The sequence below is a fragment of the Lissotriton helveticus genome, chromosome 12, assembly GCF_964261635.1.
Source record: "Lissotriton helveticus chromosome 12, aLisHel1.1, whole genome shotgun sequence".
In the NCBI taxonomy this organism is placed as follows: Eukaryota; Metazoa; Chordata; class Amphibia; order Caudata; family Salamandridae; genus Lissotriton; species Lissotriton helveticus.
In genome coordinates this window covers 147,844,473-147,867,136 of record NC_136073.1, presented here as the reverse complement: position 1 = coordinate 147,867,136, position 22,664 = coordinate 147,844,473, and the positions used below count along the sequence as shown (strand labels likewise).

At 45.7% G+C, this 22,664-nt stretch overlaps 1 protein-coding gene across 2 annotated transcripts in view; it reads left to right on the top strand.

The window, feature by feature from the left end:
- Positions 1-22,664, top strand: part of LOC144799564 (hydroperoxide isomerase ALOXE3-like) — a 422,558-nt gene that overhangs the window by 59,387 nt on the left and 340,507 nt on the right. The window contains exon 11 of one of the 2 annotated variants that reach the window (XM_078670935.1): positions 19,102-19,761. The exons of the other annotated variant lie outside the window; for it this stretch is intronic. Coding sequence (XP_078527061.1) covers positions 19,102-19,281 — 180 coding nt within the window. The 3' untranslated portion in view covers positions 19,282-19,761. Of the gene's footprint in view, positions 1-19,101; positions 19,762-22,664 lie in introns of those variants that run through there. 2 annotated transcript variants of the gene reach the window in all.

The window sequence follows — 22,664 nt, the reverse complement described above, 5'->3', positions numbered from 1 at the left end:
CAATCAAAAGTGTTCATTTTAGATTATATGACCTAGTCTTACATCATTAGGAAACCAAAAGTGAAATGAACCAATGAAAAGTGTTATTACCAAGTCACATGACTTGCTGTGTTTACGTTAAGCGCTTTGCAGGGCCTCCCGGTTTGCTTCCAGAAACCTGCGCTTTGCGACTCGCTTCGCGTACCAGTTCGCTAACGTAGCACGTCATATGACGTATCACGCGACAACGTGAAACGTCATGCGGACGGGAGGCGTCACGATGTTGTTTTCTAACGCGGCACTTGCGGTAAAGAAACGTTTACCGGCTCGCGGTCTATTTCGCGGCATCAAGGTCAGCTAACGGGAAGCTTCCCGATTCGCGAAGCGGGAACGAAGAAAAAAAAATATTTAAAAAAAAAATTATTCATAAACATATAAAATATATTTTTGGATTTAAAGAAGAATACATTTTACAGCTACAGATATTAGCTGTTAAAAAACCAATGAAATTCACAGAAAAAACCATAGGTTATAGACCATATATAGTTAGGAATTAGCATTTACAAAACCTTGAAAATTCACTGAAAACCATAGGTTATAGACCATATATAGTTAGGAATTAGCATTTAGAAAACCTTATTTTACTCACACAAAACCATTGAAATTCCATATATAGTTAGTTGCACTAACTATATATCGCGCACCCGCAATCCACTGCTGATGTCGCATATTACATCATTCATGACATGGTCAGTGACATCACTGATGACATCACTGATGACGTCTCATTTGGCATCATTCTTGTGCTAATACGATAAACCTCTTCAGACTCTAATATAACCTTAGATACACTCAGTGTATACAGACACTCACACACTGCCACTCATCCATGGAGTTACTCACACACCCAGTCAGTCATGCAAAGAAACAATCTCACCTCCATTTCTTCAACTATACAGTTATACACACCTTACTTATTGAAACATATACTAACACATATTTATTCTCTTATACAATCCCTGATACAAGTTCACAATGATCGATACAACCACTCACTCAGTGGCTCTCATGCACAGTTATTTATATATGCCAACTCTCACATGTACTGTGTTTTACATATGTACTTACTATGACATGTAGCATTGAGATATCCATTCACTCATCAATACACTCATGCACACAGTCAACTGCCCATGTAGCTGTTTCCACATGCACTCTTGAACTCATACACCTAGTGAATAAACTGCTCACACATCTATGCACAGAGTCACACACCTTCCAGCCACCCCCACACAAACTCAATCTCCCATAGAAATACTTGGGCAACCAATTAATAACACATATAGCCTCTCGTATAGCTAATGATCAACACATGCAGCAGTTTACATCACAACAGACATAATGATGCACAAATTAAGACAGTTTAGTCACTAACCCATGCATTCAGTGAGACACATTTAATCACTCACTCATACAGTCAGTCACGCACCTACTAAATCCTTCATCCAGACACTTATACATCCACTCATTCTTCAATATCTAAGACATATTTTAACTTTACAGAAACATACAGTCACTGGATGTTGTCATCAGTGATGTCATTTGAGATGTCATCAGTGATGTCATCAGTGATGTCACTGACCATGTCATGAATGATGTAATATGTGACATCATCAGCAGTGGATTGCGGGTGCGCGATATATAGTTAGTGCAACTAACTATATATGGAATTTCAATGGTTTTGTGTGAGTAAAATAAGGTTTTGTAAATGCTAATTCCTAACTATATATGGTCTATAACCTATGGTTTTTTCTGTGAATATATATATATATATATATATTCACTGAAAAAAACATAGGTTTTAGGCCTTATATAGTTAGGAATTAGCATTTAAAAAACCTTGAAAATTCACTGAAAAAACCATAGGTTTCAGGCCTTATATAGTTAGGAATTAACATATAAAAAACCATTGAAATTTACTGAAAAAACCATAGGTTTTAGGCCTTATATAGTTAGGAATTAGCATTTAAAAAACCTTGAAAATTCACTGAAAAAACCATAGGTTTCAGGCCTTATATAGTTAGGAATTAACATATAAAAAACCATTGAAATTTACTGAGAAAACCATAGGTTTTAGGCCTTATATAGTTGGGAATTAGCATTTAAAAAACCACTGAAATTGCTCCTATATAGTTAGTTGAACTAACTATATATGGCGCACCCGCAATCCACTGCTGATGTCACATATTACATCATTCATGACATGGTCAGTGACATCACGGATGACATCTCAAATGACATCTCATTTGACATCACTGATGACATCACTGATGACATCATCCAGTGACTGTTTTTCTGGAGAGTTTAAATATGTTTTACATATTGAAGAATGAGTGCATGTATAAGTGTCTGGGTGAAGGATTTAGTAGGTGTGTGACTGACTGTAGGAGTGAGTGATTAAATGTGTCTTACTGAATGCATAGGTTAGTGACTAAACTGTGTGAATGTGTGCATCAGTATGTCTGTTGTGTAAGCTGCTGCATGTGTTGTTCAGTAGCTATAAGAGTGGCTATATGGGTTATTGATTGGTTGCCCAAGTATTTGTATGGGAGTGTGTGTGTGTGGCTGGCTGAGAGGTGTGCGCAGATCAATGTGTACTTGTATCAGTGATTGTATAAGAGAGTAAGTATGTGTTAGTATATGTTTGAATAAGTAAGGTGTGTGTATAACTATATAGATGAGGAAATGGAAGTGTGATTGTTTCTTTACATGACTGACTAGGTGTGTGAGTAACTCCATGGATGAGTGGCAGTGTGTGAGTGTCTGCATAGGTGTATGAGTGCATATGATAGTGTTGCATTGATGAGTGACTGTATGTATGAGTGATTGTATGGGTGAATGAGTGGATGTGTGTGTAGACCTAGGAATCAGTGAGTGCCTATGTAGTAACTGGTTTTGGTGTGTCAATAGTTTCAAGAATGGTAGTCTGTATTGATCACTGGGTGTATCCAAGGTTATATTAGAGTGTGAGGAGGTGCATCGTATTATCACATGAATGATGTAATCAGTGATGTCATCAGTGATGTCATCAGTGATGTCAAATGTGATGTCATCAGTGATGTCATTTGAGATGTCATCAGTGATTTCATCAGTGATGTCACTGACCATGTCATGAATGATGTAATATGTGACATCATCAGCAGTGGATTGCGGGTGCGCCATATATAGTTAGTTCAAACTCCCAACTATATAAGGCCTAAAACCTATGGTTTTTTCAGTAAATTTCAATGGTTTTTTGTTAATTCCTAACTATATAAGGCCTAAAACCTATGGTTTTTTCAGTGAATTTTCAGGTTTTTTAAATGCGAATTCCTAACTATATAAGGCCTAAAACCTATGTTTTTTTTCAGTGAATTTTAATGGTTTTTTATGTTAATTCCTAATTATATAGGGCCTAAAACCTATGGGTTTTTCAGTGAATTTCAAAGGTTTTTTAAATGCTAATTCCTACCTGAATAAGGCCTGAAACTTATGGTTTTTTCAATGAATTTGCAAGGTTTTGAAAATGCTAATTCTATTAGCGGATAACGTTTAAATATGTTAATATCCTTGTGGGACCACCTGAGCAGCCCTAAGGATCAGATTTTTGGACCGGAGCAAGATGCTCTCTGTGCCACATTTGAAAGGCTTTAGTATTCCGCGGCCATTTGCAAGGATGGGCTCTCGGTGCACAATCAATATTGGCACATATTATGTTAATCGGTCACTCTACGGTACTGTGGGGCCGAAAGCAGCAGGAACAGTAATTTGGTAAATGTGTATAAGGAACATCATGAAAATCCAATTTACAGAAAGAACAACCTTTGCACGTGTATACATATACATATGTGCGTGAATGGGTTGTTGTATAACTAGAAGTAATTTGGTGCTGCTTGCGAAAATTGGTTCGGCTACATTATTTATAATAAAGGATTGTGCTTCAAAATGTGAAATTGCAGTCAGACTGATTCTTTTCTCCTGCAAATCAAAGTGTTGTCAAATAAATGATGCCTTGGCAACTGTGCAATTGTTTTACTTCTATCATATGCTACAGAAATTAAAACTTTAAAGTAACTTAAAACAAGCATTTACAATGCAATGGTCTCGGCAATATTATAGGTAGAGCTATTGGTATTGCTCATTATTTTTTTATCTTTTTTGTATCCCTAAATAAATGGCATTGTCATTTCTATTGGCATTAGCTTTTTTTTGCATATGTGATACCTATTGCATTAGCAGAGAGAGAGTGAGGTATTGAAATAGAGAGAGAGTGAGGTAGTGAGAGAAAGTGAGGTAGATAGAAAGTGAGGTAGTGAAAGAGTGAGGTAGTGAGGGAGAGGGATGTTGTGAGGTAGTGAGATATAAGCATAGAGTGAAAGTGAGGTAGTGAGATAGAAAGAGTGAGGTAGTGAGATAGTGAGTTAGAGAGAGAGAGAAGTTGTGAGCTAGAGAATGAGGTAGTGAGAGAGTGAGGTAGTGATGTTTTGAGAGAGAGAAGTTGTGAGATAGTGAGGTACACATATATATATTTTTTTTTTGCATGACTTGAGCATACAATTCGATTAGGAGTATATATATGCCCTATAGAACATGTTAATGTAATGAGCATTGGCAGTGAAAATGTAGCCACATATTGATCGAGCAAACGAAGCATTAATCTAGAGGCCATATTTAAAACAGTACATTGTACATGATACTGTAACACATGAAACTGTAAATATAATGTATAGTTTGCACTGGAATATATAGGTATGTTTGTATGCGTCCAGGACTCAAGGGTATGTACTGTGATGTAGGACAGACATAGTTGCTTGCACATTTTGAACATACATAGTAATTGACAGCTTGATGTAGTTCTCCATAAATCATTGACATTATGGCATGGAGGAGGAAAGGGGCATCTATCTGCTGTCGGTCATACATTAATTAGGCGTACATAATTGATCATGCATAATTAAATACGCCCGGGGAATGCTGCTGTGTCAGATCTTGTGCAAATTAGGCATCTTCAGAGGAGTATCATTTGCATATCACCTTCCCGCACCAGATCTCGGATATTTTATAAAGGAAAGCTTTGATATAGTTATGCTATAAATTGCAACAATATAGCGATCTTCCCTACATAACTACTGAACCCCGTGGCCGATTGTAGCAAAGAATTAGTTGAGCAACGAACAATGAATGAGAAATCAAGTATCGTTGCAGAGGGAGTGGTATGAATCTCTCGCCCATTATGATTGGCCGGCATCATCTGATGTGCTTACTTCCTCTTTGTACTTGTGTGCAAGTAAGTACGCTGGATACGCGGCTGATTCTAATGGCACGGCCGTTGACAAATTCTCAGAAAGCAAACTGGCAACACGGAATTAATTCCTTGAATCACAAACGGGAGTTGTTTCGCATCGGTAATGCTGCCCGGCCGGTGTAATAATTAAGCTGTCATAAAAAGTAAGCATTCTTAACAATGAACGCACTCTGTTTTCTTCCATCTCCTCCGCGATGAGTTTACAATTTTGTTTTGAAGGTGTAAATCAGGTATTCATTCAACAGTAGTGGTGTGCAGCGAGAGTCATGCAGTCAAGTTCGTAAATGCAGTACTTGAGGGAGTGGACTGATGCTGGTTTGGTTGTGGGCACTGTTATGTTCTGGGCCCATGATCTGCCCCTGGCGTAAGGGGGCGTGCAGTGTTGAAGTCATGTGACCGCCTATAATAAAGAAAGGCTCCGCACGCACGTACGCTATTCCGAGACGGGCGCACGGAGAGCCAGCAAGTTATTTCCAGTGTCTGACTCCTTTATTCCTAGGGCCACGTGTCAGGCCTAGTGCCGATTAGCTAGGTTGGTCCAACCCCTCTGAAGGACACAACAATTGGCGACGAGGGTGGCTGCTGAATCCTCGCTGGGTGAGGGTACCTGCCTCCTGCCCCGTGTGGCGGCCGCGAGCCTGTCCCTCAGCTCGTGGTGCTCGTGCCGTGCGGCGTACCCCACCCCCGCGCAGACCGCCGGGAGGAGCGGCCTGGTGCTTCGACATCGAGTAGGTGACTCCGACCCTACTGTCGCACAGCTCCCATCTGCGCGGTGCTCCGGGCGGTGCCCCGTTTCAGCACACGCATCAGGTGGTCGTGCGAAGTGCCTGATCCGGCGCGACTGGGAGGATGGCGACGATTCCGCCCATTGAACCCTTTGTGGTGGAGGGTGCGCCCTCAGCGCTCGCTCCCAAATGGAAGGAGTGGGTGGATAGACTCCTAGTATTCTTCGAAGCTACGAAGACGCACAAGGTACAGAAACGGGCCATGGTGTTACATCTCGGCGGCAAGGACATACATTCCATTGCTCGGACCCTCCCGGAGGCGACCCCCAGAACTCATCACACGTTGATTAATGCCCTCGATGCCCATTTTGAGCCCATGGCCAATCAAGATTATGAACGGTTTGTGTTTAGACAAGCGCGCCAGCTGCCCGAGGAATCGCTGGACACATCACACCAGGCTCAAAAGGTTGGCGCTCACGTGTGGGTTTCAAGATACCACTGAGGAAATTCGGGGACAAATTATACAGGGATGTGCGTCGGCCAAATTGAGGGAACGGATTCTGGAGGAGTCTGGCAAGCCGCTGACGGACATCTTAACTCTTGGCCGCACGAAAGAACTCTCCAAAGCTAGGGCTGCGCACATGGAAGCTGCTTTGCAGGCATCGGTCAAAGTGGAACCGGTTAACAAGATACAGACGCACACGCCCACCAAGTGGCCCAAGAGACCGCCCACTCAGGGTGGAGCGTCGGGACAGTCATGTGGTTATTGTGGAGGTCCGCGACACCAGATGGCAGAATGCCCAGCACGGGGCAAGCGGTGTTCGGGATGTGGCAGGCAGAATCACTTTGAAAAGGTGTGCCGGTCGAAGAACTTCCGTAAACCACGCCCCGCTGTGCAGGCCATAATGGAGGGGGAACAGAGTCACAGTGATATGGATGACGACGAAGAAGAACGGTCGGTGCACAAGGTGCACATGATCGGCACCGCTGCCCGCCGCACCAGGCCACTGCCTCAATGCGCCATACAGGTAGCGGACCAAGATCTAATAGCAGTGGTGGATACGGGCGCATCCATAAACCTGATGAGTGTTTCCCTCTACAGGACCATGACCACGCCTCCGGCGCTGCGTCCCACCCCCATCACCGTCTTCGCGTATGGGCAAGACACCCCTCTCGAGATTCGAGGAAAGTTCAAAGCGGTAATACGCCATGGGAACAAGACAATCAAAACCAACGTCTTCGTGTCAGAAGAAGGCCAAGGTATGCTGCTGAGTTGCAGAGCGGCTGAAGACCTGGGTGTGGTGACATTTGCCTTTGGGGTCCATGAGGAATCCGTTCAACATCTCCTCATGGAATACCCGGACCTTTTTGAGGGCATTGGCAAGTTCAAAGGCCGAGAAATTCATCTGCACATCGATCCAACGGTACAGCCGGTGGCTCTGCGACACCGCCGCATTGCGTTCCATCTACGGCCGCTGGTGGAAGAGGAACTCCACAAACTGGAAGCGGCGGGCATAATCAAAGGTTTTGGGTCCCACCCCATGGGTCTCGCCCATCGTGGTCACCCGGAAACCGAAGCAACCTGGAGCGGTCAGGATCTGCGTGGACATGCGCCTCCCGAATGCTGCCATAAAACGGGAGCGCCACATCACGCCCACTATAGATGACCTCATCGGAGAGATGGCAGGTGCCCGTTGGTTTTCTTAGCTGGACTTGCGATCAGGGTATCACCAGTTGGTGTTGGACATGGAGTCGCGCAACATCACTACTTTCTCCACCCACATCGGCCTTCGACGATACACTCGCCTCAGTTTCGGAATTTCCAGCGCAGCGGAGGTATTCCAGAATGTCATCCAGGAGCTAATCGCTGGAATACCTGGAGTGATAAATGTCAGTGATGACATAATGATACATGCCCGCACCATCCCGGAGCACAATCAAAGGCTGGCCCAAGTATTTCGAAGACTCAAAGACGCAGGACTAACGCTCCACCGAGAAAAGTGTGAATTCCTGCGGGACCGGATAGGGTTTTTTGGATAAGTCTTCTCAGCCGAGGGTGTCAACCCGGATCCGGATAAAGTGAAAGACATTAAAGATGCGCCACCCCCGCAGACCGTTACTGAAGTCCGGAGCTTCCTGGGCATGGTCAACTATTGTGGCCGGTTCATCAGAGACTTGGCTAATCTCACACTCCCCCTGCGGGACCTCACCAAAGACTCCACTCCCTGGCACTGGGGACCTGAGCAAGAAAAAGCTTTCCGGGACATCAAAGATTCTCTGTCCAACAACACCACTCTCGCCTTCTTTGACCCCCGCAACTTCACGCTCATTGCTGTGGATGCGGGGCCTGCTGGACTGGGAGCGGTTCTCATGCAAAGGAAGAGAGACGATATCGACTGGACGCCTGTTGCTTTTGCGAGCAGATCTCTCACGGACACGGAACAACGGTACTCGCAGATTGAGAAAGAAGCAATTGCCATTCATTGGGGTGCCAACATTTTCACCTCTACATCTATGGCAAGCCCTTCACTGTGGTGACTGATCACAAACCCTTGCTGTCTCTGTTTGCGGGAACCTCATCTAAACCCCCGCCTCGCATAGAAAAGTGGGTGCTTCAACTGCAGGAGTACAACTGTACAATCGAGTATCAGCCCGGAGCTAAGAACCCGGCAGACTATCTGTCACGACATCCCAGACCAGCCACGGCCGAGGAGATGGAGGAAGCTGAAGAAACGGAGGCCTATGTCAGGTGGGTGGTGGCGCGATCTTGCCCTCGTCCCATCTCTCTCAGTGACATTGTGAGTGCCACAGCGCAGGACGCATGCCTCCAGAGGGCCAAAGAACTTGTTCACACGACTAACTGGAATCAGGCCAAGGAGGGGTGGAAGATGCTCACGTCCGAAGCTCAGAAAATAATGGAAAGCCTGTATCATGTCCGAGAGGAACTCAATGAGGATGAGGCCGGGTGCCTTCTGTGGGGGCATCGTTTGGTGATACCTTCAGCCCTCACTGATCAAGTAATACAGTTAGCGCACGTAGGTCACCAAGGTATAGTCAAAACCAAGGCACGCTTACGGACAAAGGTGTGGTTTCCCCTGATGGATGACATGGTGGAGCAGGTGGTAAGGGCATGCGCTGCATGTCAGGTGACGGGGGAAGCTCCTCGTGAAGCCCCGATTGCTGTGGAACCTCGTCCACAACAGCCATGGGAGAAGGTCAGTATGGACTTTGGCAGTCTTCCGGATGGAAAGTACACGCTGGTCATGATTGATGACCATTCCAAGTATCCGGAAGTAGAAATAATAGCCAGCACCAGTGCCGAGTGTGTAATCCCGAAAATAGAGAAGATTATTGCCACACATGGGGCTATGTATGAAATCCGCACAGACAATGGACCCCCATTTCAAGGACAGGAATTGGCCACCTATCTATCATCTCTGGGCATTCTGCATCGACGCATCACTCCCCGATGGCCACAAGCGAATGGGGAAGCGGAACGCTTCATGAGGACCCTCAACAAAGTGATTCGCATTGCTCATGACAAAAGACAGTCTGTGGAAATGGCCATTTTCACTTTTCTTCGCAGCTACCGACAAACCCCACATTCAACTACAGGGATAGCCCCGGCGCATCTCCTGATGGGACGGGTCATACCTGATTCCATTCCTCACCATCCCCAATGGGCCCCAGCACCCGCGAATGAAGAAATAATTGCCCGCAAACGAAAGACTGCCTTTGCTAAAATTAGCCAAAAGAGAAGAGCCATGGTGACACAATTCAGCAGAGGAGATGTGGTACTTCTCCGTAACAGGGTGACCAGTGGGAAATTCCGTTTGAACTATGAAAGAAGACCTTGGCGAGTGGTTGGTGTTAAAGGAACCCGCATCACTGTGGTCCGAGGAAGAGAGACTGTAACCAGGAATGTGTCGCACTTTAAACATTTCCACGGGGGTTTGAGAGCATCGGATTCACCACCTCTGGCAACAGAAACCGAAACTGCCCAGGACTTGCCAGGAAGGGAGCCGACGCCTAGTCTCGAGGTCACCCAGAGTAACACTCCGAGGGCGGTGATCAAGGAGACGGAAGGCGGCGCGGAGGCCCAGGAGGGGGTGTCAGATCCGGAGGAGCCCGACATGGAGGCGCCTGAGACCAGCTCCGCCCCAGAGACAGACTGTTCAAGCCAGAGGGGCGTGGATCGAAGGCTGAGACGTAACCCGACGCCTTCCTGTCGACTACGCGATTACCTCACGTAAGACTGTTCTATGTATCAGAGTTGAATACAATGTCCAGTAATGTGTCCTACTTGTTGGTAGTGGTTTTGAAAGTGAACTCGAAGTCTATGAAGATTAGTACAATAGACTATCCATCGAGACTGCAGGGTTGCAGCTGTTTTTGAATTTAGTTTTGAGTTTTTCTTGTTTTAGGAGGAATGTTATGGGCCCATGATCCGCCCCTGGCGTAAGGGGGCGTGCAGTGTTGAAGTCATGTGACCGCCTATAATAAAGAGAGGCTCCGCACGCACGTACGCTATTCTGAGACGGGCGCACGGAGAGCCAGCAAGTTATTTCCAGTGTCTGACTCCTTTATTCCTAGGGCCACGTGTCAGGCCTAGTGCCGATTAGCTAGGTTGGTCCAACCCCTCTGAAGGACACAACAGGCACTTACAACTGATTTCAATTTTAACAATGACTAGTTTCAACTTTGTGAAGAAATACAGTTAATTTATTAACTGTTCGTGCTTACGGCAATTCCCTGTGATTTATAATTACGTTCCTGTAGTGAGAGGCTGGGGTGATTTGCCATTGTGAATGTACAATGAAATGTCCGGGCACCGCTGTTGAACGAGGAGGACAATTGATATGGTGTCTGATGTTCCGGGGACATGTATTCGTTTTCAGGAGTAGGATGGGATCTCTTTTCGTGGGGACTGCGGGCAGTCCCTCCCACCCACAGGACGTGCTGCAATGGGTTGGGCAGGAAAAGTTGTCAAGCCTGTTTTCCAATGAACGTGTTCCGAAGCGCCCAGACGGTCGAGGAAACTCGCAATCTGGCTCATGCGTGCAGCATAAAAATGCATGCCCTGAAGGGGAATGTGAGGGTCAGCCTCACACGCTTGCCTACACAATCCCACACCTCCCCCTCAAGGGCCCTACCCAAGGTGAGGCATTTTCTCTGCATTGCGCCCAGGGATATAGTTAATCCGTAACACGGTCGGTTCTGAGGCTCTTCCAGGATTCTGCCACACCTACTGGTAAGGATCCCGTGCTCGGGCAGGTTTGCATTGTACGAACTCACGCTATATTTACATACAAGCGCGGTGACCAGAGGCGAATTACATGGCCGTAGGGTGCTTATCAAAATGTGTTTACCTGAACGTCGCCTAGAAAAACACGCCACTGCTCTCCCAACACCACGGCGTCTCCTCTTCTCCCAGGGCTCCCTCAGCACACGGAAGCCCCGCACCAGCCCACACTTTTCCTCAGGCCAGCATCACCCGGTCTCCCCCTCGGCACGGGAGACCGGACATCGAAGGCTTCCCCCAGGCAGGGGGAAGCGGACACCACGTCCTCCAGGCCCCGCCCACAACCAGGCGGCGGCCATCTTGAGGCGGCTCGGGCCGCGGCGGTGATCTCGGGGGTAAAACAAGGGGTGAGCACCCTCGAAATTAAAATGAGAGAAGCCCCCCAAGTCCCCCCAAATATTTTTCCGAAAAATCGCGGGGTGCGCGCACGGTGCACGCTTACAGATGTATAACTGTTTTCTTTTAATTTTCTCAGGAACCACTGGAGGGATTTACACTATTTTACCAAAAGCGTGATCTGCGTACCAGACACTACCATTTTGACAAGTTTGGTGTAATTCCCTTCAGCGGTTCAAGCTGTAGCCGTGTCTAAAGGTCCTATGGAAATTAACATGGGGAAAACACGTTTTGGGACCCCTTTTTTCTCAGCCCCCACTTGACTAATCCCCCCCAAACTTTAAGGGAAGGAGAGGAGCGGAGCGAGCCATCTTCTTTGAGAAATTTGCGAAGATTCATCAACCAGCGCCAAAGTTATTCCCAATAGAATGTTGGGGATTTCCTATGGAAACTAGGTCCTAACTATATATACCTACTGACGACCGTCAGTAGGTTATGTGTGTGTATATATGTATATGTATATGTGAGTGACATCCAAGGGGCGGAGTAACAAATCTATGCGCAAGCTTTTGGCAGTCCCATTCACCACCCGGCGTTCATTCTATACGAGGAGCTGGGTGTAGGATATTTCAAAGATCTGACAGCAGTAGCCCCACTGTTGCACTTGCTGAGAATCTGGGCCTGTTCTACCCCTACTTTAAATTCACTCATTATTATGGATCACACTGCACTTGAAGGGGCTTTACGCATTCCCTGGCTTGAATACATCAAGGAACAGAACATATAGCTTGGCTGTCCCAATTTGTATCTAAATACCAAGACCTTAGGCACGGCAGCCATTAGGGATATTAAACAGCAGCTAATGGCCAAATGGCAGATGCTTAGGTGAAATAAGGAGCTAGCTAAACCCTTGTGAGGTTTGTCACACGGAGGTTGAGCCCACAGGAAGAACCATACCTATTTCTTTGTCACTAATACTTATCACAGTTTTGTGTTTACTAGATTCTGTTTGAACCTGGTCTCCTGGCTATTGGCATTCCCTAAAGGCTATACGAAAACCTGGCATATTAAAGCCCTGGCCATGTGACCATTTCTCGGAGCAGGACACCATACATTAAAATTTTTTCTGTGACTATTATGACCACTTGCGTAGAAAGTTTATTCTTCCGTTGCTCAAACTGTCAATTTGTCCAAGTAAGGCCTGCATTAGTACATCTTCAAATGTGATCTCCCCCCATGGACTGTTTCAGGATTCGGAGCTTTTTAACTGGTGCCAGTGGACACAGGAAGAGGTTGCCTTCGCATGAGCTAGTCTCTCTTTTGGCTGTATCCAGGGATCACTATGCGCCATCCCGTGTTTCAATTCAGACCACACCATAACATAGCGATTGACCTAATACTTCTGCATTATAGCACTTTATACACTGCATTCTTTGCTGTTTGCAAACTTCGTCTTGGAAATAACAGCATTTGTCTTTTTATTGATTTGTATAGTTGATTTAAGTCAAACAATGAGATGGCAAGGGAAATGCAGGGTGCATCCGTATCCCCAGTATAATGATAGACTAAACAAATGTGGACAAACCCGCTATGTTGGTATGGTACAATCACTATTGTGGTTGGTACATGGACCCACTAGGTTTGTTTAAAAGACCCCTCACATACCAACCTGGTTGGTGTCATCCTACATTCATTGGGGTCGAAACCGGGTGGCCGAATGCCCCCTGGTTGTGCTACGACACCTGATTACAGAGGAGCTGGTGTGGTGTGAATGAGTGATGCGACGTGAATTATACTTAAAAATATATCTGAGAATCCTTGCCTGTAAACTTTTAGTGGCGGCCCAGGATATGGTTAAAAAATGTGTAGTACAACTAGTAGGAAATTGTTGTCCTTCGTTGACTAAGTGAGTGGTCTACATGTTTCAGCTCGCGAGAGATTATGGAAGGGGCTTTATTCAGGACCGGTTAGTGAGCCTAGTGAGTGGCAAAGTGGAAAGAGCCACGTGAAAAGTTAAATCCCTACACACGCGCTAAGGTGTGTGGTCTAAAGTGTCAGCCTACTTGCGGACACTTGTAAAAACACTATGTAAAGGTTTTGGGCAGCTGATCGAGGCTCGGGAGGGGTCTCATCCGATGTCCCAATTTGGTCTCTGCGAGTTGGGACTACGGGAGACCAGAGCAGGTTTAAAGACTGGCTACTCGCCGAGACCAAATTGGGACTTCGAATGAGACCACTCCCGAGCCTCAATCAGCTGCCTAAAACATTTACAAAGTGTTTTTACAAGTGTCTATAAGTACGTTGACACTTTAGACCACACACCTTAGCCAGAGATCCACGTGTTCATCGTCCCGTCCATCTTCCAGGTGGACTCCCCATCAGTCATAGAGCTCTATCAAGATCCAGATCATGCACAAGATCTAAGCATTTTTCCAGATGTATATCCTCCACTTCTACAGGAAGTTATTCACTGACCCGGTCAGGTTCTCCATTACCTCACATTTCTCCAGTGGATGACATCACTACCTGGTAAGAGGAGCTGCAAAGCTCTAATACATAGATGTCATTTCCTACACCTTCTACGTCAGTTCTGGTTGAGACACTTCACCACCACTCTGCATCAAGACCACGCCTTCCTTTATAGCCAGATCTCATAAAGCCAGCAATGGAATTGTTTGACTTTGGCCTCCGTTAAGGGTACAGAAAAATATAGACCTCCTGAGCAGGATTCGATCTTCCTCCGCTCACACCCACCTCCAGACTCAGTGGGCATATTGGTGGCCAAAAAAACACCATACAGCTACTCCTGCCTCCCATGTACCACCCATTGAAGAGAACAAAACAGCTGGACTCTGTAGGCTGCAAAGTCTGTAGCACAGGTGCATCCACCATGAAAGCGGCCAGTCCAGCTGCCCTCCTAGGCAGGTATTATAGAGCATTCTGAGACTATATTCAAAAGTTTGTAGCTCTTCTCAGGGACAGACTGGAAGACTTCCTAGAAATAGTCAACAGCTGCCTCATGGCTTCCAATCAAGTCATTAGTGCCACAGCTGATTCTTCGTCATTGTTGGCACATAAATATAGTTTCGGCATAGCCTCACAAAGGCATTCTTTGCTTCGTCTTACAACTCCTAAACCAGTCTCAACAGAGGCTCCTAAATCTTCTTTTCTTGGGTTCTACCCTCTTCGGCAGGAACATTGAGATGGCTAATATGCAATCAAAGAACGAGACTCTTAAGGTGCTAGGCCTAGAAAAACCAAAAGAGCATAGACTGTCTTTCAAGTCCTACTAGCACCAGTATCTCTCGGAGGGTTCCAATCTTGCAATGGTATCCAGGTTGCCAGGAGCCAGAGCAGCAACAACCTAAATAGCAGCATCGAAGGAAGCCTAGAGTACAGATTCACCCAACCGTATACCCAAGGGGGTAAACCGACAACCAGTTCCAAGCCATGAATCGATCTCCCCCCCCCCCCCCTCCCCTCCCTTCCTCTTCAGTTACCGACTTCGGTAAGTCTCTGGCAGAGTGGCAAAAAAATCATATAAGACACCTTAGTATTGAATATTATTCAAAACTGGTATTCTCAGATTCACACAAGTCCTACACTGACCATACCACCAAAACCATTCAACCACCATCTGCAAAGGCTATGATCAGAAGTCAAGATCCTGCTGCAGAAGCATGCAGTCAAGGTGGTTCCTCACAAACAACGAGCAACAGGCATTTACTCCATATATTTTCTGGTAAAAAAGAAAGCGGAATTCATTCAGATTCATTCTTGACTTGAAATAAGGAAACCAATCTATTTGGGTATAAAGGTTTTGGATGCTGGCATTGCATCAGATCGATCCCCAACTACACCAGTGAGATTGGCTCTGCTACACATACCTCCAAGAAATGTGCTCTGATGTACAAATCACCAAGAAACGTTGCAAATTATTGAGGTTAGTCATGGGGTAGGATCATTATCAGTACCAGGTTCTTCCGTTTGGTTTAAGTCAGCACCCTGAGCTTTTTCAAAGTTGCGTGGCAGTTGTAGTTTCCCACCTCGGGAAACATTGACCCTTTGTCTACCCCCTGCCGAGATCATTGGTTAATCAAGGAGTCCACTCCACAGGAAGCCTAGCTGCAATACAACCTCATGTATCTTCCTCACTCCGAAGGCAAGACTTCACATGCATCCTATTTAGGAGTGTCTCAAGGATGAGTGGGACCAATTGACAAGGAACTGGGAGGACAATATAATTCTCTCCCCTCATTCAAAGTGGTCTCTTAAATGGTGGTTTTCGCCAACCAACCTTCAAGAAATGCCTTTTCACCAACACGTTACCTCCTATCCGACCGTAATGATGAATGCATCACGGCTTAACTGGTGAGCCCACATGGATTATCTCCCGATTCAGTGTGCATGGTCTTCAAGATAACCTAGTAATCTCCTATCCAGGCAGTTCACTTAGCGTTAAAAGCTTTTCCCTTGTTATTTAAGACCCAGTCCTGCTTGCTCAGACTGAAAAAAAACACCAGGTTCTACCTCAAGTGGGGGATAGTGGGAAAGGGGAGGGGAAACTAGGTAACTAGGTCCAGACACTTATCCCACGAAGAGCCGGGGCAAAGGCTCATAGCCAGGAACCTAACAGGTGTACAATATGTTCAGGCAGATGTCCTCAGCAGAGTTCTGCAAGAACACTATTAATGGGTCCTTCACAATGTCATGCAAGCTGTCTTCAGGCTGTGGGGAGCTCCACACATCAACTTGCTTGCCACCATGGAAAGCAAAAACTGCCAAGACTTTGCCTCGATACTTCCAAGCAGGGACTCTGTGGTAGTGCCCAACGGAACCACCGGTTCAGCAGATTTCTCTACGCTTTTACACCGATTTCACAGATCCTGTCCGTTCTCAAATTGTCCTATTCAAGAGATGGAAACATCTCCATAACCACATCGTGGCCACAACAATGGTGGCTCGTGGCCCTTCCAACAGTCGGAGCAGCCATGTCTCAAACTACCATGCAGACCAGACCTGGTAACGAAGTTCAGAGGCAACCGCCGACCCCCCCCCCCCCCCCCCCCCCACCGCCCCGCACACCTCCTCCTTGAATTTGGTGGCATGGCTCCTGAGTTAGTGCAGTATAGACACTTGAACCTACCACAACACAGCATTCACGTCCTCAAGGAGGCTAAACTGCTGTCAACCCATTCAACATATGCTTTCAAGTGGAAGATATTTTGCATTTGGTGTTCTTAGAAGAATGTAAACCCTAGAACTTGCCACAAAGTTGTCTTTCTTCCCAACCTTCTCCATTTGACAAAATCTGGCTTGCAATTCTCTTCCATAAAGGTTCACTTGGCCGCCCTTACTGCCTACTGAAAATGTCTTTCACAAACCTTTTTTTTTTTCTCTCAAAATCCCTGGGATCAAGGATTTGGGTTGAAGGCAGTGTTGCCTCCCATTAGGCATCCTTTCCCTCCCTGGGAGTTTAACAGTCCTTTCACAACTCTTGCTGGATCCTCTTGAACCCATTCATAAGTCTTCCATGCAGCATCTCTCATGGAAAACTGCTTTCCTCATAGCCATCACATCTCGGAGGGTTAGTGAAATCTAGGCATTATGTTCTCCAAACTTAACAGGTTTTCACTCTAAGGAACAATTTTGGGCAAGTCCTCATGGCTACCTTGTTAAAGGTGGCTCTGATTCTTATGTCCGAGTATTTCATGATCAACCTTCTTTCAGCAACCTTCATCCCTGACTGAAAGAACGCATCATTCCCAGGAGGTGAGGAAGGTCAAAGTTTTATCTTGGTAAGACATGTGACATGCGTAGATCAGACAAATTGTTTCTCAATTATGGCCTGGGACTGTACAGGTTTAGTCACTTCCAAACAATCCATCTCCCGATGGATAGTGTCTTGCATATGGTTATGCTACCAAAAGGCCAACAAGATTGTCAGCTAGACCTAAATCCTATTCTACTAGAGGCAAAACAGCTACTGCTTTGAAGAAAATGTCCCTATAGTGGATATTTGTAAAGCAGCTACATGGAGTTCTGTTCACACTCACCAAGCACTATTGTTTGGATTTGGATGCTTGAGCAGATGCTTCAGTAGGAAAAGCAGCTCATTTATTTGCTTAATTCTGTTCTATCTTCACTCCTCTGTTTTCCACCACTCTAGGTAGGGATTGGTTTGTTCTATTTACATGCGTACGACTATCAATTGAGTTCCCCTATGAGAAGGTATGGTTTCTTACCTGTAATCTCTGTTCTCTCTTGGGAGAATCTCCTTTGAAGTCCTAAGCAACCCTCTCAAGGTGGACATAACGGAGAACATTATTGGACTTTCCTATTACTGACCTGTTTCATCAAAAAGTACTGAGGCGACTGCCACCTGCTAGGCTTGATGGGATACTGGTGTTCTCTGGGTCCTTACAGCTGGAGACTTTGCTTTGAATTCGCATAATAGCAGCCTTAAGGGCTACACTGTCCGGCTATCCTTAATCTTCTACTTTTACAAAAAGGGTTTGTGAAAGATTTAAGCTTGTATATAACATTTTTACCTACAATTATAGATATATGGACACGGACCCTTTTGTATACACAATCTGAAGAATTTCACCACTGTAGCCTGTGCTTATAAGCTACATATTATGTTAAGTGCATGTACAGGCCTTCCCGAACAAAGGTGACTGTCTACACTTAAGATATTCTATGGAAAGGTGCTCTGGGATTCCTGCACATGGGCAGGACTATTGAAATGCCTATGACTTAAATGGTGATTCCCCTAAGAGAACTGCTATTACAGGTAAACCAATACCTTACAAGCTATTCGTGGATTAATGTCAGTGGTGTGAAAGTACAGGACTGTATTTTTCTTGCATTAAACATGTTGTATCCATGTGTGGAAACCCCAAGGTTTCTGGAAGAGTATGAGAAAGTACAGATGTATTAAAGTCAATTCAACTCTACACAGGGATGTTGGTGCAGAGGTGAAGAGAAAGTAAAGATTCTCAGTTTTTTTGGGGGGGATGGTGGGGGAGAGTTAAGATTCATGGGAACTATCCAACATCTGATCATAGAGAAGCAGTCGCTCCTAGGAAGATTGAAAGAATTGTTGCATAATTTTTGCAAAAGACACATTAGCAGCCACAGGAGATGCTGCGAAGGGAGCTGGTGTATAGGGAGAATAACGCTGAGCCTAGGATAGACACTTGAGAAACCCAGAGTTGTCATGGGACCAGTGTTTATCTCGTGGAGTGAGGTCAAAGGTCAGAGGACCTCTGAATAGTACAAAAAGGGGAGGGAGGAAAGAAAATGTTTAGGCTAGCCTGATCACTTAAAAGCAAGCAACATTGGTGAATGCTTTGTTTGTTGCTGCCCTAATCTACGTTCTGTATGAACTAATTAATGTTTTTTTTTTATAGAGGCCTTTAGGCACATTCCCTGATGAACATTTTACAGAGGAAGAACCCAAACGGTGCATCAAAGCTTTCCAGGAACGCCTGTCCCAGATATCTGCAGAGATTGAAAGTAGAAACGCATCCCTGCCACTCAAATACGATTACCTCAACCCCAAAGTGATTGAGAACAGCGTGTCCATATAACAAACCAACCAACCCGAGCATCCCACGCTCCACACTAATCAGTAAATTGCATCTCTTGGCCCAGATACCGCTCTGTTCTGTATCCTGACCAGTCAAGTATTGACATCTCTGGACCTTGGACAGTCACTTCAAGGGTTCCAGTGTTAGAGGTGCTAAAAACAGAAACTGACAGTTTTTTTGGAATATGTAAAGTGCAGAGAGAAGCTTTCACAGAAAGCAAGTCATTTCATTTCCAAACTAGATCTAATTGACATCTGGCCTCTTCTACATATCTGTCTTAGAGGAACTTCAAAGATGATGAAACCAGAGGTATCCCTGTTGTCGCTCAGGACGTTTAAGAAAACATTGATTCTCTGAGAAAGTGATGCATGTAATTGATGTGTACCTTGAGTATTCATATGTAGGCACACTGGTTAGCTGTTAGTAAAAGTGTTTAATAAACAAGTTTTGCAAATTGGAGACATGATCTTAAAATGCGTTCTTTTCTTTGAACTGTTAAATGTGTACTTGTGCTCACTTTGCTTTACTGGTGTAACCCATTGATGGAGTAAATGTTTTGGGTCTGTAATGATTGAGGAGGTGAGAAACAGAAGAACAAAGACTAGTTTCTGTAGGATTGAAGTTACGCACCATTTGGAAATGGGGGGGGTCAGTCTTCACCTAATGTATCTTATCTTGGAAGGAGAAACCAGCGATACCGGGGACCACACTCCCAGTATTCTTTGCGGTGCAAGAGCCACCAGCGATTTCCTGATGCACCTGGAGGTGCTTCTAAAGGGCCTTAGACTCCTGCAGTGCGAGATGTGTGGGCCAAGGGTAGGCCCATCTGCGCCTGTCGGTGACTGGAGGAGGCCGGGCAGGGCCACCCCCTTGATCATACTCCAGGGCAACATCAACTGTTAGTACTGTAAAACGTGACTCTCTGGGCTCAACTTGGAATATCTTTGACATATCCCCTCCACTCCACCCTCCCACCCCTCCTTGATTGGTCTGTTATTACAATGGGTAAAAGGAAGGCATCCATCAAAAGTATGGGCCCAGGTAGCACAAGGAAAATGCCGCAACATGCTGCAGAAAATTGTACCCAAATGAAATTGATGAGCTTATAGAGGAGGTCAAAGTCCTCCTACCTCCTAAACTAAGTCCTCTGGGCTCAAATCACAAGGGGAAGGGAAAAGGTGCTACTGGGAACCGATCATTAAACTCTGGGTATAGCATCTTTCTTTGGGATCCCGCCAGGTTTAAACTAAGTTACTATAGCCAACACTCAAAGCCATTGTAATGCTCAACAGCCTACCCCCACCTGGCAGACTTCGCAAATAACAGCAAGGACCACTTTGTCATCAATGGGAACTGTTCAAATAAATATTCTCTATTGGACACCCAGGAGAATGTAGTTAATGATCGCTTACATATTCCGGGGGGAGAACACAACCGCGATGAGTGCATCTGTATCTCTGGTTTGGTTGACCAATTCAACGCTCTTAGGGTTAAAATTAAATCCCTAAAGGTTACTATGGAAAAGATGGTAAACCTGTTAGTTGGTAAATTGAACACACTCACTGGTCTAGCCCAGGGACCGACAAGCCCACAAGGAAGAAGGGTTACCATGCGTACTGGACAAAACTGGGCCAGCAAAGAGCCTCCTTTAGGGACATATAAGCTACATAGCAGGCATAAAGTTGCCCACCCATTCCGAAAGTCATAGTAGAAATGACACCTCACCTTTTGACAATACACCCAAACAGGATTGTGTCCCCCTGAGGGAAATGCTGCATGTAAAATTTGTCAAACTGGCTAAGGTTGACCTGAACTACAAACCTCATAGCATTTTTACCAACAAAAAAACACGTAGGTGACACGAAGGGAATCTCCAACAGCCAATGTTTTGACCTTTACATGATCAATGTCCCTAAGCCCCCGATGCCCTACACTGAAACATATGAGGGTTTAGTTAATGAAGTGACCCACTGAATTTGTCACAAAGGGGATGCAGTTGAATCATAAGGAGGATATAACTAATGTTAGAAAGTTTACAGTAGGAAATCTTGAGGGGGACTATATCGGAGTGTCCTTCATGGATGTGGCCCTAGCGGAGGGCCTAATGTCATTAGAATAGTGTTTTAGACCAGATACTGATCTCCAAATATCCCTAAAACTGAAACCTTCCTGTTGCATATTGGATGCACCCGTCAAAAGCCTACAAAATCGTCCCTCCAGTGCAGAGTAGTACAACCCCAGAGTACCTTCTAGCCTCTGACTGAATTATATTTAGAGCGCTCTTATGCCGAGGCGTCTTGGCGCTAAGGGACAGAGGGGAGGCATCCAGATGGTTAGGGCATCGTGAAAAGCCATGTCTTCAGCGCACGTCTGCGCTTAGAAAACAACAGGGCCAGTTTCAGAGTGATGGGCAAGCTATTCCACAGCTTGGGGGCCAGGTAAGCAAAGGATTTACCGCCCCACCGGACTCTCCTAGTTTTGGGGACATGCATCAGGTTTTGGCTGCAAGATCGTAGCAAGCGGGTTGGAACGTAGCGGTGGAGTAGGTTAGCAAGCCCCACTGCAGCATTCCCTTGGAGTGCCTTATGGACAAGGCATAAGGCCTTGAATTGAATTCTGCGCCTGACAGGGAGCCAATGGAGTCCTTGTATGGCTTTAGAGGTGGGGTGTCTTTTCGGGAGGTTGAGTAAGACCCTTGCTGCAGTATTCTGAATGGACTCGAGCCTGGCCAGCTGTTTCTCACCTGCACCCAGGTACAGGGCATTACAATAGTCCACCCTGGACATGATCCGTGCTCCCACCACTGTTTTCCAGAGAGAAAACGGTAGGTAGGGTAAGATTTTTCCTGAGTATTTTCAGGGTATGGAAACAGGCCAAAGTGACCTGATTTATTTGTGCTGTAGCGGTTAGATCCTGATCTATTATGAAGCCTAGGTTCCTGACCTTTTTGGCGGGCACGGGGCAGCTGCCGGTCTCTGGGGGCCACCATAGGTTGCTCCAGATGGAGGGTTCTTTGCCGAATTCGATCACTTCCGTTTTTTTGGTTTTAAGCTTTAGGAAGTGAGCGTTCATCCAATTCTGAACATCAGACAGACAGTTCGTAAAACTCGCAGCTGTAGCTTCCACCGATTGGGAGAGTGACGCCACTAATTGAGTGTCGTCGGCGTATGATACTAAGTGCATGCCATGGGATTTAATTAAGGGGGATGACATACAGATTAAACAGAGTGGGTGATAGAGCCGACCCCTGGGGTACCCCACAAGGAAGATGGAACTCTGCTGATTGGCACCCGCCCCAGTGGATTTGGTGTGCGAGCATCTAAAAAGGACTCCAAGAGTGATAAGGTGGTGTCTGTGATGCCAAGCGACCTCAAACGGTTACC